This window comes from Sturnira hondurensis, unplaced genomic scaffold (assembly GCF_014824575.4).
Source record: "Sturnira hondurensis isolate 20B ecotype Veracruz unplaced genomic scaffold, ASM1482457v3 Scaffold0020787, whole genome shotgun sequence".
NCBI classification, from domain to species: domain Eukaryota; kingdom Metazoa; phylum Chordata; class Mammalia; order Chiroptera; family Phyllostomidae; genus Sturnira; species Sturnira hondurensis.
This window is the reverse complement of record NW_028093418.1, coordinates 2,282,373-2,298,925: the sequence shown is the minus strand read 5'-3', so window position 1 is coordinate 2,298,925 and position 16,553 is coordinate 2,282,373. Positions and strand designations below refer to the sequence as shown.

The 16,553-nt window shown below is 53.1% G+C and overlaps 1 protein-coding gene across 4 annotated transcripts in view; it reads right to left on the bottom strand.

Annotated features, from left to right (window-relative positions):
* TRAK1 (trafficking kinesin protein 1) overlaps positions 1-14,238 on the bottom strand; it is a 103,805-nt gene extending 89,567 nt beyond the window's left edge. The window contains exon 1 of one of the 4 annotated variants that reach the window (XM_037030483.1): positions 13,953-14,238. Coding sequence is in view for 3 of the 4 variants with exons in the window: in XM_037030476.1 (XP_036886371.1) it covers positions 10,246-10,339 (94 nt within the window). In the remaining variant the exon portion in view is untranslated. Of the gene's footprint in view, positions 1-10,245; positions 10,354-13,952 lie in introns of those variants that run through there. The other 3 variants (XM_037030476.1, XM_037030477.1, XM_037030480.1) reach the window with 3 other exon arrangements.
* Between the last annotated feature and the right edge of the window lie 2,315 nt (positions 14,239-16,553).

Sequence of the window (16,553 nt, the reverse complement as noted above, 5' to 3'; positions counted from 1 at the left end):
TGACTTTGAGCCAGGCTGCAGAACCCGCTCTGGCCAGTGAACTGTGAGTGCCAGAACTCACTGTGTGTCTACCCAGGGCCTTCCGGGTGGTTGAGTCTGTCCTCTGGTCCTCTGCCAGGAGAGGGTGGCCCCCCACAGCTGCTGCCCCTTTAGCCCTAATCCTCCAACAAGAGACGCGTGGAGCGAGATGCAGCAAAGCCCAGGCTGTTCTCAGGTGACCTACAACCACTGCTGGGGATAAACGTGGACCTGGGAGTCGTCTGTCACCCAGCGTTTCTACAGCAAACCTGACTGACACGCACCCAATTTAAAGTCGTGGAAGATACAAGCACGGACAACTGGAAGAATCAAGTTCACCGTGTGGAACTGACCTGACACCACCGTCAGGATGTCCTGAGGAGTCTAAACCAGGAAGACACGGCCACACTCTCACACATGCTCACGCACAAGAACAACTAGAATCTGCTCCAGCCCAGAGCAGACGGGGTAGAATAAAATAAAGGAAGATGAATCGAGGCAGGAGAAAAGGTGGGGTTGTGGGGGAGAGGTTTATTTTGTTTTGTCTATACAATGAAAGTTGCCTGCCTTACCTGTCAGGCTGTCTGGACAATCCCTCCGTCCCTTTCAAAAGTGGCAGACCCAGGGAGCTGCAGGTATCTGGTCTCAAGGTCAAGGCTCCCGCTCCTGTTGCTAGTGCTTCCCCGGTCCACTAGGTGGTGCTGCACCCGCACCTGGACAAGCCCACTCCCTCCTCCCCGAGCAGGCCAAGGGAGGAGAGCGGGTGCTAGAGAGTTTGCAGGCCCTTCCTCCAGCTCAGATCTGCCCCTCCCCATTTCTACTCACCACAAACCCCCACACGGCCAGGGAGGGACAGAGGTGGAGTCACACCGGCAAGGGAGATCAAACCTGCACCTGTTAAGGGCTTTGATCCACAGAGAAAAAACCAAAACAAAACAGTATAATCCTGTTTATCAGAAAAGGGGTTGGGTTGGGACTGAGAACAGAATTCCCACCGAGAGAAGGAACGTCAAGGTCCCCATGACCACAGGCTGAGCCTCATATCATCTTTCCAACCATCCAGAAGCACAGAGATCAAACCCTGCTGGGGCTGAAGACCTTGTGGAACACGAAGATCCTAGTCCTGCTCTGAGCTGGCTCACTCAGGGGCTACAGCATCTGCATTCTCTGACCACTGACCCCCTACCCCACCGGCTTGTTTTTTTCCATCTGCCTTTAAAAATCCTTGAGGCTCACGCTGCCTTGCTTATGTCCACGTGTCCACATCCCTGTCCCCATCACCTGTGGCATCAGGCTCACCATCAGCCAGGCTGCCTGGCACCATCGCCACCTCTGAGCTCGATGCCAGCCAACTCCCCAACCTCTCAACTCTGGGACCTCGTGGTCCACCTCTGCCAGTGACACCTGGGCCACCTCTGAAATCTGAACTTCAAGTCTGCCCCCCCCTCGCCGCCCCAACCCCCGCTCCTTGATCCCTCCAATTTCTGTCTAACAAACACCCCCTCCCATCCAGCTTAAATCCTACAGGCCTTTGCTTTGACTTCCCTCCACGGTACTTTCCTGACGCCCACAGGACACAACCCAGTGCTGGATGAAACCAGCCGTCCCCTCACTGTGCGCTGCAGCTGGGCTCCCAGAGGCCCCATCCCAGGGTCCACAGCGCTGTGTCTCCTATGCCAACCTGGGTTGGGGAGGGGTGGGCAGGAGGGGAAGTGAGGCTGGCTGAACAACATCTGAAACAGTGGGGCAGTGAATGCGGGTGAGCCTGCCTTTCAGTTGCCCAGAAGGCGAGCTGGCTGGTTCTCTGCATGTTCTTGCTCCCTCAGTGGTCAGGCTCCCCGCCTGAAGGCTTCCAGATGTCAGAGGTCAGGCCTCCCACTTGGTTTCCTTCCCGCCACCCCCCCGCCACCCTACCACCACCACGAGAACTCCATCTGAGAACTCAAGAGACCTACTGCATGCTAACTTGACTGCAAAACTGGGTGATTTCTCTCATCCATTCACTCACCTGTAAGTTCACCCAGGATGTCTGTCTGATGACACCTTTACTCCCTGCTTGGAGCTAACCAGCGTATCCCAAATGAGCAGTGCGAAGCCCCTTCATCATTACAGGGCGTGCATCAGAGAGATGAGAGGGTGCCTGTCACCCTGGCACCAGGGCAAGAGGGCCAGTGTTCAACAGGCCAAGTTCACACCTGCCGTGTGCTGGAAGGGCCCCAGAGAGCACCCCCCAGCATGGCCTGACAGCCTAGTGTCTTCACCTACAAGGGCTGGTTCGCTGTGGCAAAGCTCCCAAGGTCTTTGCCAGCCTAGATCCACCTTGGTGGAGACCTTTTCTTAAGGAGGAAAAGGAAATTGTTTCTCACTGAGGTGGGGAAGGGAAAGGAGCAGGAAAAGGAGAAGTGGGAGGGCAGGGGGAAGAAAGAGAGTAAGAAAAAGAAAAGAAGGAAGGAAAGGAAAGCTAAAAACACAAGTTCTTTGAGCCCTGGCTGGGTGGCTCCGTTGGCTGGGGCGCGATACCACACACAACACAAAGTTGTGGGTTCGATCCCCAAGGAGACACATACAGGAGGCAACCAACCAACGTTTCTCTGTCTCTCTTTCTCTCTCCCTCCCTCTCTAAAATCAATAAACATATCCTCGGGTGACAATAAAAAAAAGAAAAGAGTTCTCTGAGATGCTCCTCTGGAAACAAAATGCCCGCCGCCCCTGGTGCTGGGTCAGCTCCCGACATGACAACGGGTCCGAGTCAGACCCCGCAGGCCTCCCCGGGCACCCCGCCGACGGCTGGCCTGTCTGCACAGGTCTGTGTGTTCTGCTCTCCAGGCCAGAGTCTGGGACATCAGGAAACCTGTGGGGGCCCCCTGCTTAGATGAGGCACAGGGCACACCCAGTGGGGGATGCCAGGCGTGGCTCCTCACTCTGCAATTCAAACAAACCCCAAGCTCCCAGCCAGCAATGTGCCAGGTGGGGCCAGTGGGCGAGTTCTGTACCAGGAGATTCCACCATAAACTGGGCTGCCTGGGAGCAGCTTGGCAGAAATCGGGAGCTAAGCCGAGCATCAGGAAGAAGAGCTATTAATGTAATAATTATGGGACTCCTTCCGTGCACCACTGCGCACTGGGCACTTCGTAGGAGTCACCCCGCCTGGGGGCAACAGTCCCCCTGAGGCTCCTGTCATGCCCATTCTAGAGACGGAGAAACAGGTTCAGAGACTGGCGGACTTGCCGAAGGCCACACTGTAAGTGCTACAGCTTGAGTCACACCCAGACCTCTCGGTCCCCAAACCCTGGGAGGCCACACTGAAGGTCCACAGAAGGGGTGACTTCCCCCAGGAGCACGTTCACGTCACCCCGAGAAAGCACAGTGGGCCGACATTCATTTACTTCCTCTTTAACTCCACACATGTCCAATAAAATCTCAACAGAACCATGGGAATAAGCATGAAAGAAGAACGTGAAAGTTTACTAAAGGGAGGGAGGCTGGAGTTGGCAAAGGACAGAGTTTTACCAGAACAGCTACTCAATGAAAATCTAAGGCAATGAGCTTCCTAGAAGCCAAACCAAAAGGACCCACCCACACACCCCCCAAAACCTGATTATCTAATAAAAAGTACACGGAAGAGAAAGAGAACAGTTTGAGCATGACCCTCAACAGTTCAAAACACTTTTGAGACCAATAATCAACAATATAATGGGAAGCATCTTTAAAATCACTTTCACAAATGGTGCAGAGATTCTGGTCACTTTTCCGATCAACTGATAATTGTCTGCGAAGCAGACGTCATCTGCTACGGGTCTCTGGAGACCCGTAACCAAGAGCCTTTTCATCATCGCAGAAGGTTCTGTTGGGCTTCCCACAGAGCTTCAGACTTTCCTCAGTATTTTCACAAAAATATGTCGCTTGGCCCCCCCAACCCCAATAAATCCTTGGTTCCCATGAGACGACAGAGCGACAAATTCTGCCTCCCCAGCAATTTCAGAAGCCTGCAAGGCCTGCCCCTCCCTGAGGCCACACCCATGGCCTCGCAGCCCTGCCACTCCCAGCAGAATGAGCTGGGCCATCTCTGACAAAGGGGACCCAGCCTCCCAACCCAGAGACAGTAAAGAAGCAAAGGGGCGAGGGAAGGAGAGAGTCCTCGGCGAGTAAAAGGCAAGCACGTTTCTGAGACGCAGGAGGGAGTGTTGATGGAGGGAAGAAGGGAGTAAGCCTGGGCCCAGAATGTGGAGGAGGGGCTGTGGGGCCCAAACTCAGTAACAGACAAGAAAAGAAAGACAAGGGGGAAGCGGCTTGCAAACAGGGGGCCTGAAAGACGACATTAAAGCCACTAGGGCAGCCCTACCCCTCCTCCACCCCCCCTCCACCTACTAACCCAGCCAATGGGAATCCTAGGATTTCCCTGCAGGCCAAATACAGGTGGATAACGACAGTAAGACAGATGGACAAAGAGGCAGCGAGATGATAGGTGGGTAGGTGGGTAGGTGGATACACAAAGAGACAGACCACAGTATCAGAGAAAAAACTGGCAGGTGAGTACTTACTGTGTGCCAACAGCATGCTAAGTACCCTGCGTGCATCAACTAATTTAACCTCCACAGCAATCCGGTGAGGCACTACCGTGAGCCTCTCTCTGGAGTTGGTAACTCAAGTATAAATAATAATTATCTTATTTAGAATTATGGAGGCAACGACTCCATGAACTAAAAACAGAAACTGTTCCGAAACATTTATCTCAAGTCATAGAAAAAAAATTCCTCTAGGAAACACCCCAAAATGCTCCACACCCACATCCTGAGAGAAATATGAAGCGAGACCAGACGCGTGGCTGTTTTCTATGGCTTGGCTGGCAAAGAGTGAGGCATTTGCTAATGCCCAGGGTGTCCAGGGTGCGGGCCCAGACTCTGTCCCACATTTCCTGAACAAAACAAAAAGTACAACTTCTCTGGCCACATCCACCACGACTCAAGTCCCCCCTCTAGAAACTCTCACGCGTGCATTCATCACATATTTGCACGAATGCGTGGGAACAAAGACAGTCCCTGCAGCCCGTCTGTATCTGCAAACCGCCGGTCCGTACTCCGGGGTGGGAACAGACCACACTTCCATCATCTACTCACCAACTGCTAGATACCTGGGTTGCTCCTGTCCTCTGGCGATTATGCGTGATGCTACTTGGAACACTTGCATGCAAGGTTTTGGGTGAACTTACATCTTCCTTTCTTGGGTGTGTAAGGAGGAGCAGAACTGGCAAGGCACACAGTAACGAGGGGTGAGCTTTGAGAACTGCCAGGCCCTGTTCCACAGAGGCAAATGTTTGATGTTTTCAGCTGCCGGCGTTTGGGAAAATTTGTTACACAGCAACAGATAACTAAGACATGAGAACCAAGCAAGGTCCGATATAAAAGGCATTTAGGACAATGTCTAGCGCATAGCAGGTGCCTTAGCCACTATTATCATTATCAGTACCTTCCCCAGGGCGTTTGCTCATGTTGATTCCACTGCTTCAAATGCATGTTCTTCCCCTCCCTCCCAACCCCACTAACTCCTCCATATCCCCCAGACTTCTGCTTAAATACTGCTTTCCCATAGAAGCCTTCTCGGAAACGCCAATTCAGAAATCCCCTTTACACAATCTCTTAGCTCCTATGACTATCGAACACAGTCATAGTTCCATGGAAATCTGTGTAACTATTTTTAAGACATTTTTCTCTCTTTTGAATTACAAAGGAATCTCAAGCTGGCAACACCCTACCTCTGTGCACACAATAGAAACCCAATTATAACTCTTAAAGGCCAACAACCCACTAGAAAAACAAGCAAAGACAAAAAGCAGGCTGTTTGCAGAAAATGAAACATGACAGAAAAGGAGGCACAGACGCATTCGTAATTTAAGAGACACCAAACCAGATGAAATACCATTTTTCATCACTCTCTGATCAACCAAGATGAGCTGGATCAATAATACCTAGATCTGGCAAGAAATTGCCAGGCCCTTCATGGGATGGTGCTGTGACGTTCACATCCCAAACCCTGAATGCACATCCCCCGTCAGCTTGGGGACGTGCAGGGTAGGTGACCCAAGAGACACACATGCCAGATGGTTCCTTAAGGCACCGTTAAAAAGCAGAGACTGGAAACAACCGAAAACATCCTTCAGGAGGGGATCTGCCAAAAACAGCGGCTCTTTTTCACCTTGAGGGGCCAAGTACAATTGTAGCCTTTGGGGCTGCCACCTGCACAGGAATTCTGCCTGCAGGGGCTGCTCATTGTGCGTCCCAGTGAGGCCATGGCCACAGCCACGGCCACCCAGCTACAACTGATACCCAGTCCCATCATCTTACCCTAGTTTCTCCTTTACATTACAGTCAGGAGTTACATGGGTTCTCATAACATGATGTGTTGAGGAGGACTAGGTAGCTATTAATATCAGATCCATAAAGGAGAAATTAAAAATGTTTCTTATTAAAAACATATAGCTTTTGGTTTAAGTAAATGAAAGGTGATCGACACAATGCGAAGACTGTGCCGCTCTTTTAAAGACTAAGGCAACATTAAAGTTACTGTGAAATCTTTTCTAATGCACATCGGACTTGTCGCCCCCTAGGGAATATATACATGCACCACGTATACGACGTGGTCCCACTCGTGTTGTTCAGAAAAGGAATCATGTGCGTGAAACCTTCCTGGGACGGCTTTTTAAACCTGCAGCACGGTGGAGCGAGTCTTCATCGACTGCACTCAAGTATGACTTTACGTTTTACCACTTGCTCGTGTTGTTTTCGTCATTTAAACCCTCAGCAAAAAAAAAAAAAGAAAAAAGATTAAAAAAAAAAAGAGAAAATCCAGAATGGAGGAGGTCAACGTGACTAAGGTCAGAACGCGCCACTGCCGGGTCTAAACCCCGAGGACCCGGATTTCCCACGACAGGACCGCTCCTCTCTACGTCTCCTTGTAGGTGTGGGTGACGATGGCTCCCATCTGGCAGGGCTGCGCTGAGGACAAAATGAGTCCCCCAAGCAGCGTTTGGGAGCAGCCAGGCACGGAGCGACCGCTAAGTTGGGGTCAGCCTTTGTGAGCACTGGTGACGGCTAATTTTGGGTGTCAACCTGACAGGGCCACGGGGTGCCCAGACATTCATCGAACATCATTTGGGGTGTTTCTGTGAGAGTGTTTTCCAATGATTAACATTTATAAGAGTCAACTGAGCCAAGCAGGTTGCCTTCCCTGGCATGGGAAGGGCCTCGTCCAATCAGTTGAAGGTCTGAATCCAATAAAGAGGCTGATGTTCCCATGAGTTAGACAGGATTCCTCCTGCCTAACTGCCTTCCAGCTGGCGTCAGCTTTTTCGTGCCTCTGGATTCAAACTGAAGCTCTGGCTCTTTCGAGGCTGCAAGCCTGCTGGCCTTTGGCCTGGACCCACACACCTCAGCTGTCCCGAGTGTCCCCCCAGCTTGCTAGCTGCAGATCTCGGGACTTGTCAGCCTCCATGACCATGTGTGTCATTCCTTATAATAAGCATCATACACATATATGTATATATATGTGTATACATATGTGTATATATACACATACATCTTTTAACCCTCATCTGAGGATATGTTTATTGATTTGAGAAAAAGAGAGATGGGGCCGGGGAGCAAAACATCAATGTGAGAGCAAAACATCGATCGGTTGCCTCCCCTACATGCCCTGACCAGGGATCAAACCCGCCCCCTATGTACGCACCCTGACCAGGAATCGAACCTGCAACCTTTTGGTGTACAGGACTGTGCTTCAGCCAAGTGAGCCACCTGGCCAGGACTACATATGTATCTTGTTGGTTCTATTTCTCTGGAGAGCCCTGACTAAGACATGATTTATGAAATCTGACTCATTCTAGGTCTGATTACAGTTACAAAGTATTATTTCAGGATAGTTTCAGCCTGAGTTGCCCCTTCGTCCCCCTTCGTCCCCGTGTTCTCTGAACCCCTCACACAAGAGCAGGGTTCAGAGAACACAGACAAGTTTCTGACTCCAAGTTCCTCAGGGGGCGACAAGTCCAAGTCAGCAGTGCAGCCTGTGGCCAGGGGCCATCTGAGCCCACCTGTGAGGCCTGACGCTGGCAGCAGCGCACCCTGCCCCTCTATCAGGAAACCCGTGCAAAGCCCTGGTGGCAGAACTCGGCCACGTGGGAAGAACAGGGCACTGCAGGCGGAGGTCCACGCCTGGCCACGCCTGGCCCCATACCCCTCGATGGCCTCTGAACCCTGATGTGGTCACACAGAAAGACGGCGCCTTGGCGAAGCGTGTGTGCTTCCCCAGTGAGCTCACTCCCACACTTGGGAATCAAACTGATGTGAATGCAGTGAGAAACTTCGCATCTAAAAGAGCACCATTAGGAATGCTGTTTGTGGCTGGGATTAACGGGGCCTGAAGTCCTGCAAAGAAACCCTCCATTAATTCTTTAATAAGATTACTCCTTACTTTTTAAAATTATATCTTGTGATTTGTCAGCTTCCTAAAATGGTTTCAAGGGAGCAAAGACCAACACCAATACATTACGCACCTTAAAGACTTGTTTCAAATTCAGAGCAAAACCAATTAGAAGGTTAAAAATGTATCAAACACCGGGAAATGTAGCCCACCCCATATGTCAAGAATCTTACTAGTACATTTTAACTAAAACTGTTACAATTTCTTTCAAAAAATCCTGTGTGTTCTACTCACTTAGTGAAGAGGAAGTAAGGGGAAGCAAGGTCGGCTGGTCTCCGCCAAGATCCACTCCCAAAGAGGTGAGTGCTTTTGTGTTTTTGCTGAAGATTAGTCAGCCCTAGAAATCAGCCTAACAGGGCTCCACTCCAGCATTACAATTGCAAAACCAAACAGACTGTTAAATCAGGGGAGATTCCAGTAAGAGAAGGAGCCAAAAAAAAAAAAATTCTTAGTTACAATTTAGAAAAAAAGTTTTAATGTCCTAGATTCTAATTCACATCTACTTATTCTATAAAAAAAGGGGGGGGTTGGTATTTCAATTGTCCCATCTTTTGTTTCATTTAGTCAAGTAAGTAGCTAGATGTGAGGTGATAAATTTTCAGTGGAAAACACATTAAAAGTGTTATTCTAGACAGAAATTGATCGACGAGACCTTAAATTTCACTCTTAAGAGAAGTCCATAGTATTTTCTCTAAGATGTGTTCAGACAATAAATCCTTGAGTTTGATGGCTTAAATGACGGAGAGACAGGAACAAACAGTCAATGGCAGTGGCTCTGGGCAGCCAGGGCTGCCCCTAGAAGTGGTTCACTTGGGGGTCACAGCTAGTCATTCACACCTCTGCCCCCTTCAAGGCTCTGGGCGCCAGACCAGTTCTCCTCAACGCACCCCAGCAAACAGCTGGCCTTGAATAGACAGACGCTGGTCCAACAGAGTTACTGAACAGCACCCCCCCACACACAGACAGACACTCACAGCACCTCCAAAATCTTCTGTCATGCAAAGTCTCACACGTCTGGACACCTAAAACTGCCTGGAAAGAGCCAGAATTCCCTGGCCCAGACAGCCCTGGGGCACCAGCACCCAGGCAGGACAGACAGCAGACAGGCCATCCCCAGGCAGTCTCTGAGCAGCTCTGGGACCTGGGGAGGACCGCCGGCCCCCAGGCGGAGGCAAGCCCGAGCAGAACTGGTGAGGAAGCCCTCCACCACGGGGGTGCAGGGCCAAGCACATGTCATAAAGAAAGAAAAAGTGAGAGCATGAAAGAGGGCAGGAGCGCAGGAGGCATTGTCTCACCCTGCTCTGCACCTTTTGTACATTTCCTTGCTGACCCAGACACCAGAGGAGGCTCTGAGAAACCGAGAGACAGACACAGGCCGAGGAAAATTACTGCTGGAGAGACCGGGGGTGGGGCACCTAGGAGACCCTGTTCAGGTGTTGCAAAGGACTGTGGGAGAAATGCAGTGGGAGTCCAGTGGGCCTGGCCCCGATCCAGACCTGTGGCTCATGGTGACCCTGGGTCCCTTGCCTCCTCTGAGCCTGGATGCAGAGACGAGGGGTGAGCAGCCACTAAGGTCCCTCGCCCTGCCTGTCCCTGATTTGATACTGCGATTTCCCCATCACATGTCCAGGGCAACTCAGCTGGCAGAACAAAGCAGGAGAGAAACAGTGTCCCCTGTGGTCCTTCCTCCTCCTCTCGGGCCACACCACGGAGAAAACAAACAAATATCAGCGAAACAGACAAACACACACTCACCCCCTGAGTTCCTCCGAATGAGCTCGCTGCCCCGGCAGAGTCCTGGCGGGGGCGGGGCCCCTATGGGGTGCCTGAACTGCAACGCCAATGCCATGTGCAGAGATCAGCTCCGAAGGCAACTCAGAGAGAGAAGGGACTCTTCTCCGCGCGAGCCCAGCCAGGCAGCACCTCCACACGGCCACCCTCCCGCGCCTCCTCAGCACTTTTACCAGTTTTCTTGTTGGGGCGAATCCTAAAATGGGGAGCTGCCCTGGCCGCACAATGGGTTACGTAACTCCAGGCTGCCCGGGGCCACCCTATCGGCTCATCTCGTAAAACCGCCCCAAACAGAAGGTGACGCACCCGAAAATGTGATATCCCCTGGTTGGGGGTAGGGGAGCAGGGCTTTGTGATGGGCACTTGGCTTTGCTTAAAAATGTAAGAGGAACAAAAAGTCTCCTGTTCGTTTCAGCGCTCCCTGGGAACAGGGGGTGGAGAGTATTTACTGGGGGCAGATGCCAAGTGGAGGACCACACTTGGCAAAGCCCTCGGGGCCCACAGAGGCAACCTCGGGGATTCTCCAGTCACTCGGAGAAAGGTTTTCTCTTCGTGCCCTCCTCTCCACGAGCGTCTGATGAGATGTGAACCGAGCGTGATCTGCACGGTCCGGCTGCTCGGCACCTCCACCACGTAAAGCTGCCTGTGTTTACCCTCCTGTTTACCGAGCCGCTGCCAACCGTGGCGGCACAAAGCCCTGCTTCTCAGCTGTCCCCCGGAGCCACAGCTGTCCCAGCAAGGAACTCTCAGTTACCACGCCCCGCAGGGTCTGAGGTTTCAGCACCCCGTTCTGCCATTTCTTTGCCCTCGGTTGTCACGTTCAGAGAAAGTAAAACTGCCTGAACAGGCTGGATGTGTCCTGGGTTTCACTGGCACAGACACTGCAAGAATCCCAGGGATTAGTTCACATGTTTGGACAAATGAAGATGCAGCTGGCACACCGCCTCCTCCATGAAGCCCTCCTGGTCTACTCCTACCTTTTCCTTCCAAGGCTTGGCCAGGCACCCTCCCCAGTGCCCTCCCATGTGCCCGTGCCCATCACTGCACTAACCACGCCGCACACCCAGCTCCCACTTGCTATCTGGCTCCGCAACTACACTGTACTCCTGGGTGTGGGAGGACACGTGCCCCAGGGCTGTGGCCTGGATGCATGTCCTGCCCCTCACAGCTAGGGATCTTAGGCAGGAAGCTGAACCTTTTGTGATTTAGTCTCTTTACCTGTAAAAGGGGATGACAGTCCCCACTTCACGCGGAGGCAGTGATAATTAAATAACACTTTCTTTACCCAACAAACGTTTACTGAGCTCTGGCCACCTGCAGGCAGTACTGCGCTCGCTCGCTGGGACTCAGGGCACAAAAAGTGCTTGCCCTGGGGTCAGTTTATGTTCTGTTTATGTACTACGAGTACAGCTCACGACTAAGCCTGGGGAGAGAGATAAAGTGGGAAAGGGAGGTGGGGAAAGGCAGGGGGACCCCCCCCCCTTATGCAGGGTGGTAACACTGCTAACGAAATGCCATTTGGGGAAAGCAAAAACAATTGCAACAACACCGGGGTTAGGGTGATCCAGGAGCCGGCCAGCTGCAAGAAGAAGGACCCTGAGAAGGGGGTATTCCCATGTGTCCAGGGACTAGCAAGGGGGCCCATGGGCCCAGAGTACAGCGGGCACAGGGGAGCCAGGCCACCGGGGCGGGGTGAGGGCTGTCTCTTAGACCCTCACGGGCTACGGTTGGCATGAGCCCACCAGAGGTTTGGGCAGAAGAGCTACACCATCTGACTTTGTACTTGAATAAGCCTCTCCCCTGGCTGCAGAGGACGGATGACAGCACAGTGGCAGGCGGGCAGGCAGGAGGCCGCCAAGGAGGCACTGCAATGACCCAGGCGGGAGATGAGGGTGGCTTGGACCAGGGTGGCCGCTGGGGCGCTGGTGAGAGACAGACAAATTCTGGAAGAGGGAACCAAGAGACGTCCCAGCAAACCGGGGTGTGAAAGAAACACAGAGGTCCCAGATGCCTCCCGGGTTTTGGGCATGGACACCTGGGCAGATGGATGGAAGTACCACCTGCAAAGACAGGGAAGACCTCGGGAAAGCAGTGAAGTGGAAATCAGGAGTTCAAGTTGTCTACCAGGCGTCCAAGGGAAAATGATGTGCGGTTGGACCAGCACATCTGCCCTGGAGGGGAGGGTCTGGTCTGCGGGACAGGAGCTGAGAGCAGTCGGGGGTAGAGGCAGGTTTTACATCCTGGAGACTGGGAGAGGTCACTAGGACATGGCTGTGCACAGGGGAGCGAGGGGCTGGGAGGGCTGAGCCCCGGGCCCTCCCATCCCCAGGCCGGGAGAAGACACTGGGCAGGCAGCAAAGGGGGACAACCCGAAGAGTGAGGGCCCGGAGCCAAGGGGGACCCGATTCCCAGGAGAAGGCAGTGGCTGGCGGCATCAACTCCTGCTGAAAAGGCGGGGGGTGAAGGCTGAGGACGGCCCCTGGACTGAACCCGGCCGTCAGTGCTGGGGGACCGAGGGGTCACGGACCTGCTTGCACTGGACGCAGGAGAGAACAGGGGAAGAGAAAATGGGTCAGCAAACCGAGGGACAGAGACCTGAGAATTGGCTCCGGGGAAAGGGGGCCAAGGAAGATTCCTTTTAAGAAGAGGGGCATCATAAAATAATAATAATAGCAATAATAATAATAATAATAGAGAATGATCATAGCACATTTTTGTGCCCACAGGAAAGGCCCATGAGCAGGGGAAATGGACGCCTCCGTAGAGAGAGGGGAGATGGTGGAACTGGGTCCTTCAGGGAGCGAGCGGGCAGGTGGATTGAGTGCACACATGCAGTCGCCTATGAGGTGGGGCGCTCAGCATAGGGGTCAGGCACCCAGGCTGGGGTCCTGACACACGGGGGTCCCTCCGAGCTTCAGGGGTGAGCCGGAACAATGAAAAGCAACTGGAGGTCAACACGTGTATTTTAAACTGTCTGCTATCGACCACTGTCTCAAACAGGAGGAGGGCAGCCCGCACTGCAGGCAGAAATGGGAAACAAAGCAAATTTCACACCGGGCTTGAACCACACACTCCTGGCTGCTCTTCCACAAACGGGCCGCACCATGCCACCCCGGGCCCTCCCTGGCACCGGCTCCAGGCTCTGTCCCAGTGACCCCCCCCAGGAAAGAAAGGAGTGAGAGCCCTAGCATGGTGTGCTGGCCAGCTGACGTTGCCAGCCCACTGGGGGCGACCAGCCCCATTCCCGGGACACCAGAAGGTGGGCCTGACGGGCACCCATAAGAACCGATGTCTGTGCAACTCCCAAGGGCGCACCAAGGCTGTGGTTCCCACGAGGGCCTCCTGAACACCACTGTGTCTCATTCCATGACACCAATTGTGTGTCTGAAGGGCCTGAACCTCCAAGAGAGGGGCAGGGAGCTGTGCTACACTGGGCATCGCGATGGCCACTCACTCTGCTTGGGGTTCAATGTCTCCACCTTTAACCTTCACGACAATTCTGCCAGGTGCCGTCTCCGTGTTGGAGAGGTCGGTTCTCGATGGTCAGCCTCACAATCCCAAAGCTCAGACACCGGTGGTCCCTCCCCACCACCCCTGTTCTCCCCCACACCAGTTCCTGCGGCCATACCCTTCCCCGGCCCTCCCTCCCTGGCAGGGAAAGGCCCCCATACCTGTGATGGTACAGGCATCCCGGTACCCTCTGCAGCTGGGAGCATCTTCCACAGCCTCGCTCACATAGTGCTCCTCGGGGATGCCCGGGCCGCAGGCTAGGACTGCATGGTTGCACGCCTCCGAGGAGGGCACAGCGTGGGCCAAAGTGTCGTCGAGCACAGCTGTGGCGTCCAGCTTGGCAGGTTTCACGGGGGGGTGCCCACTGCCATCGGGGGTCCGGCGGCTGGAGTCTGGCGCAGTTGGGCGGACGGCCCCCGTCAGGTCCGGCACACCAGCAGGCCTTCCTCACAGGGAATCTACGGAACAGCGCAGAGAGGGGAACACGGTTACTCGGCGTCAGAAACAAGTGGACACAATCCTTAGAAAAATAAGGACCCCGAGGCAAAGTGGGCTCAGGTTGCACGTTCGGAAGACGGCTTCCTCGTTCCTGCCGAGGCACTGCCAATCAAAGCCCATGGCTCCAAGCAAAGGACTTCGGGATTCATTCAGGTCTCAAAGCCTGGCTTGAAGCAGCGCCAAGCAAATAAAACACCCTGGGCCGCAGCCGAAACGATGACACCCGCCCTGAAATAAAGACTCCGGGACACCTGGCAGCCACACTGAGCACAATGAGAGCTCAGCGTGTCCTCTCTGTGGAAGACACACACTGATCTACTACTTCCGCAGGGTTCACAGACATTTTCTTTACATACTGAATTATGTACAATGCGCTGTTTCTCTTCAATGCTTTCAACTATATTACGTTCTCAACTCCTCGGGAACTTTAGGGTGTGGCCCTTACCTTAAGCTGGTTGGGGACTCCTTTAAGAATATGATGACAACTACATGCCTCATTCCAAAAAAGTTTTTAAAAAAACCTCATGCAATTTCAGAAAAATCAGCCCATCCGCAGGTTCTGGGGGACCCAGGGACAGCAGGTTGTCCCCCAGGGACAGCAGGTTGAGATGCTGGAACCCTGCAAGGCAAGTCTTCTCCAGGAGCCAGGCCCACAACATCGGCCTAACCGGGCCCTTCCCAGCCCCATCTAAAATCAGAGGACCAGAACATAACTGATAGAGGGGGACGGCGCATGACAGAGGTGGCTGAAGACTGCGGGTTCCCAGGAACCTTCGTGCCAGGGACGTCCCGGCACATTTCAGGAGAGCAGTACTGCCTTAGCCCTTAACCTTTGATTCAGCAACAGCCCCTCTCCTCCCAGCCCATGTCCATATACACCGCACATACGTAGGAAAACACGCGAACACACGTGCTGGCAGAAATGTCCAACGTGAGCCTCGTGAAGTTGACAGGAGGTTGAGGAAGGTTCTTCAGCCCAATCACACTCAGTGTGCTGGCCTGAGAGCCCCTGTGGTTCCTTCACACCAGTTTGAAGGGTCCACAGGGTCTGAGCGACTTTCCAGGGTATTTTTGTTCTCGTGTGGACGGGCATGGAGCTCCCAGAAACCACGTGTCGTGTGGTGATGCCTTTGCTCTGAGGGCTAACTAACAGGCTGGGTGACTCTGCATCCCTGTGGTTAAAACCTTCTGCTTTGATTTCTGATACGATACATGGGAACCAACATTAACACCCACGAACAAAGGCCCTTGGGAACCTCCGTAATTTTTAAAGGGTCCCGAGACTAAGAAAGTTCGAGGATTACTTCTCTAGTACATGTTGCATTTGCAGTTCATTTTTTAAAATGAAAAAGAAAGAAAACAAAAGGAAAAGAAAGTTAACGGACATTTTATCCCGACGTTTCCCCTCTTCAAATCTGCCGAGAGCTCCTGCTGTTAAATGGGCTGGGCCAAGGGGATGAGCCCTCTGCCCTCCTTCAGGCAAACACATAAATACAAGCTGGGAAGGCACGGGGCGGCCTGCACAGGGCTGGTCGAAGTGAGAGGGACCCCGAGACAAAGCAGACCGTGGCATCGCACAGTGATTCGGCTACAGACAGACGGCCACGCCACCTGGTAAGAAAACGCCTAGACCTGCCTGGCAGTGGAGGCCTGAGGAGGTAGCCTGCAGGACCTCCATCGCACCAATTAAGCTCCTGCTGCATGCAAAGGCAACAGAAAGACAGCGTCCAATCTGCAACAACTCAAAGGCCCCTTGCTTCCCTGAAGCGGCAGGCGTGCTGACGACCCCTTACGGCGCTCACTAATGAACAGATCAACACACAGAACTCACAGGGGCACACACTATAGGACACCTGGCGGCTCGTGTCTACAGAGCACACACAACTCACAAACCTGGAGCAAACGGCCCAAAAGGGGGGGAAATGGGCAAGAGAGATAAAGATTACCACCCCTCCCCAACAAAGGCACAGACGCCAAACATTTTAAGGAACCATATAGAAAGCAAAAAAAGAAGCCATATCAGACTAACAAAGAGTTAAAAATTATAACAAGGCTCAATTTGGCAAGAGTTTTAACCAGTCTCAGGCACTGCGTGGACAGCCTGGCTAAATGTGTGTGATCGTTTGGCCGGAGGAGGCTTGAATCCGGGTTGCTCATCACAGTGAAATGCTAAAAGCAACCCGATGTGCGGCAGACAGGATCGTGTCAGATACGGGGCAGCCACAGGGGACGCTGTGAAAAGGAAGCTCCGGAGCAGGGAGGAA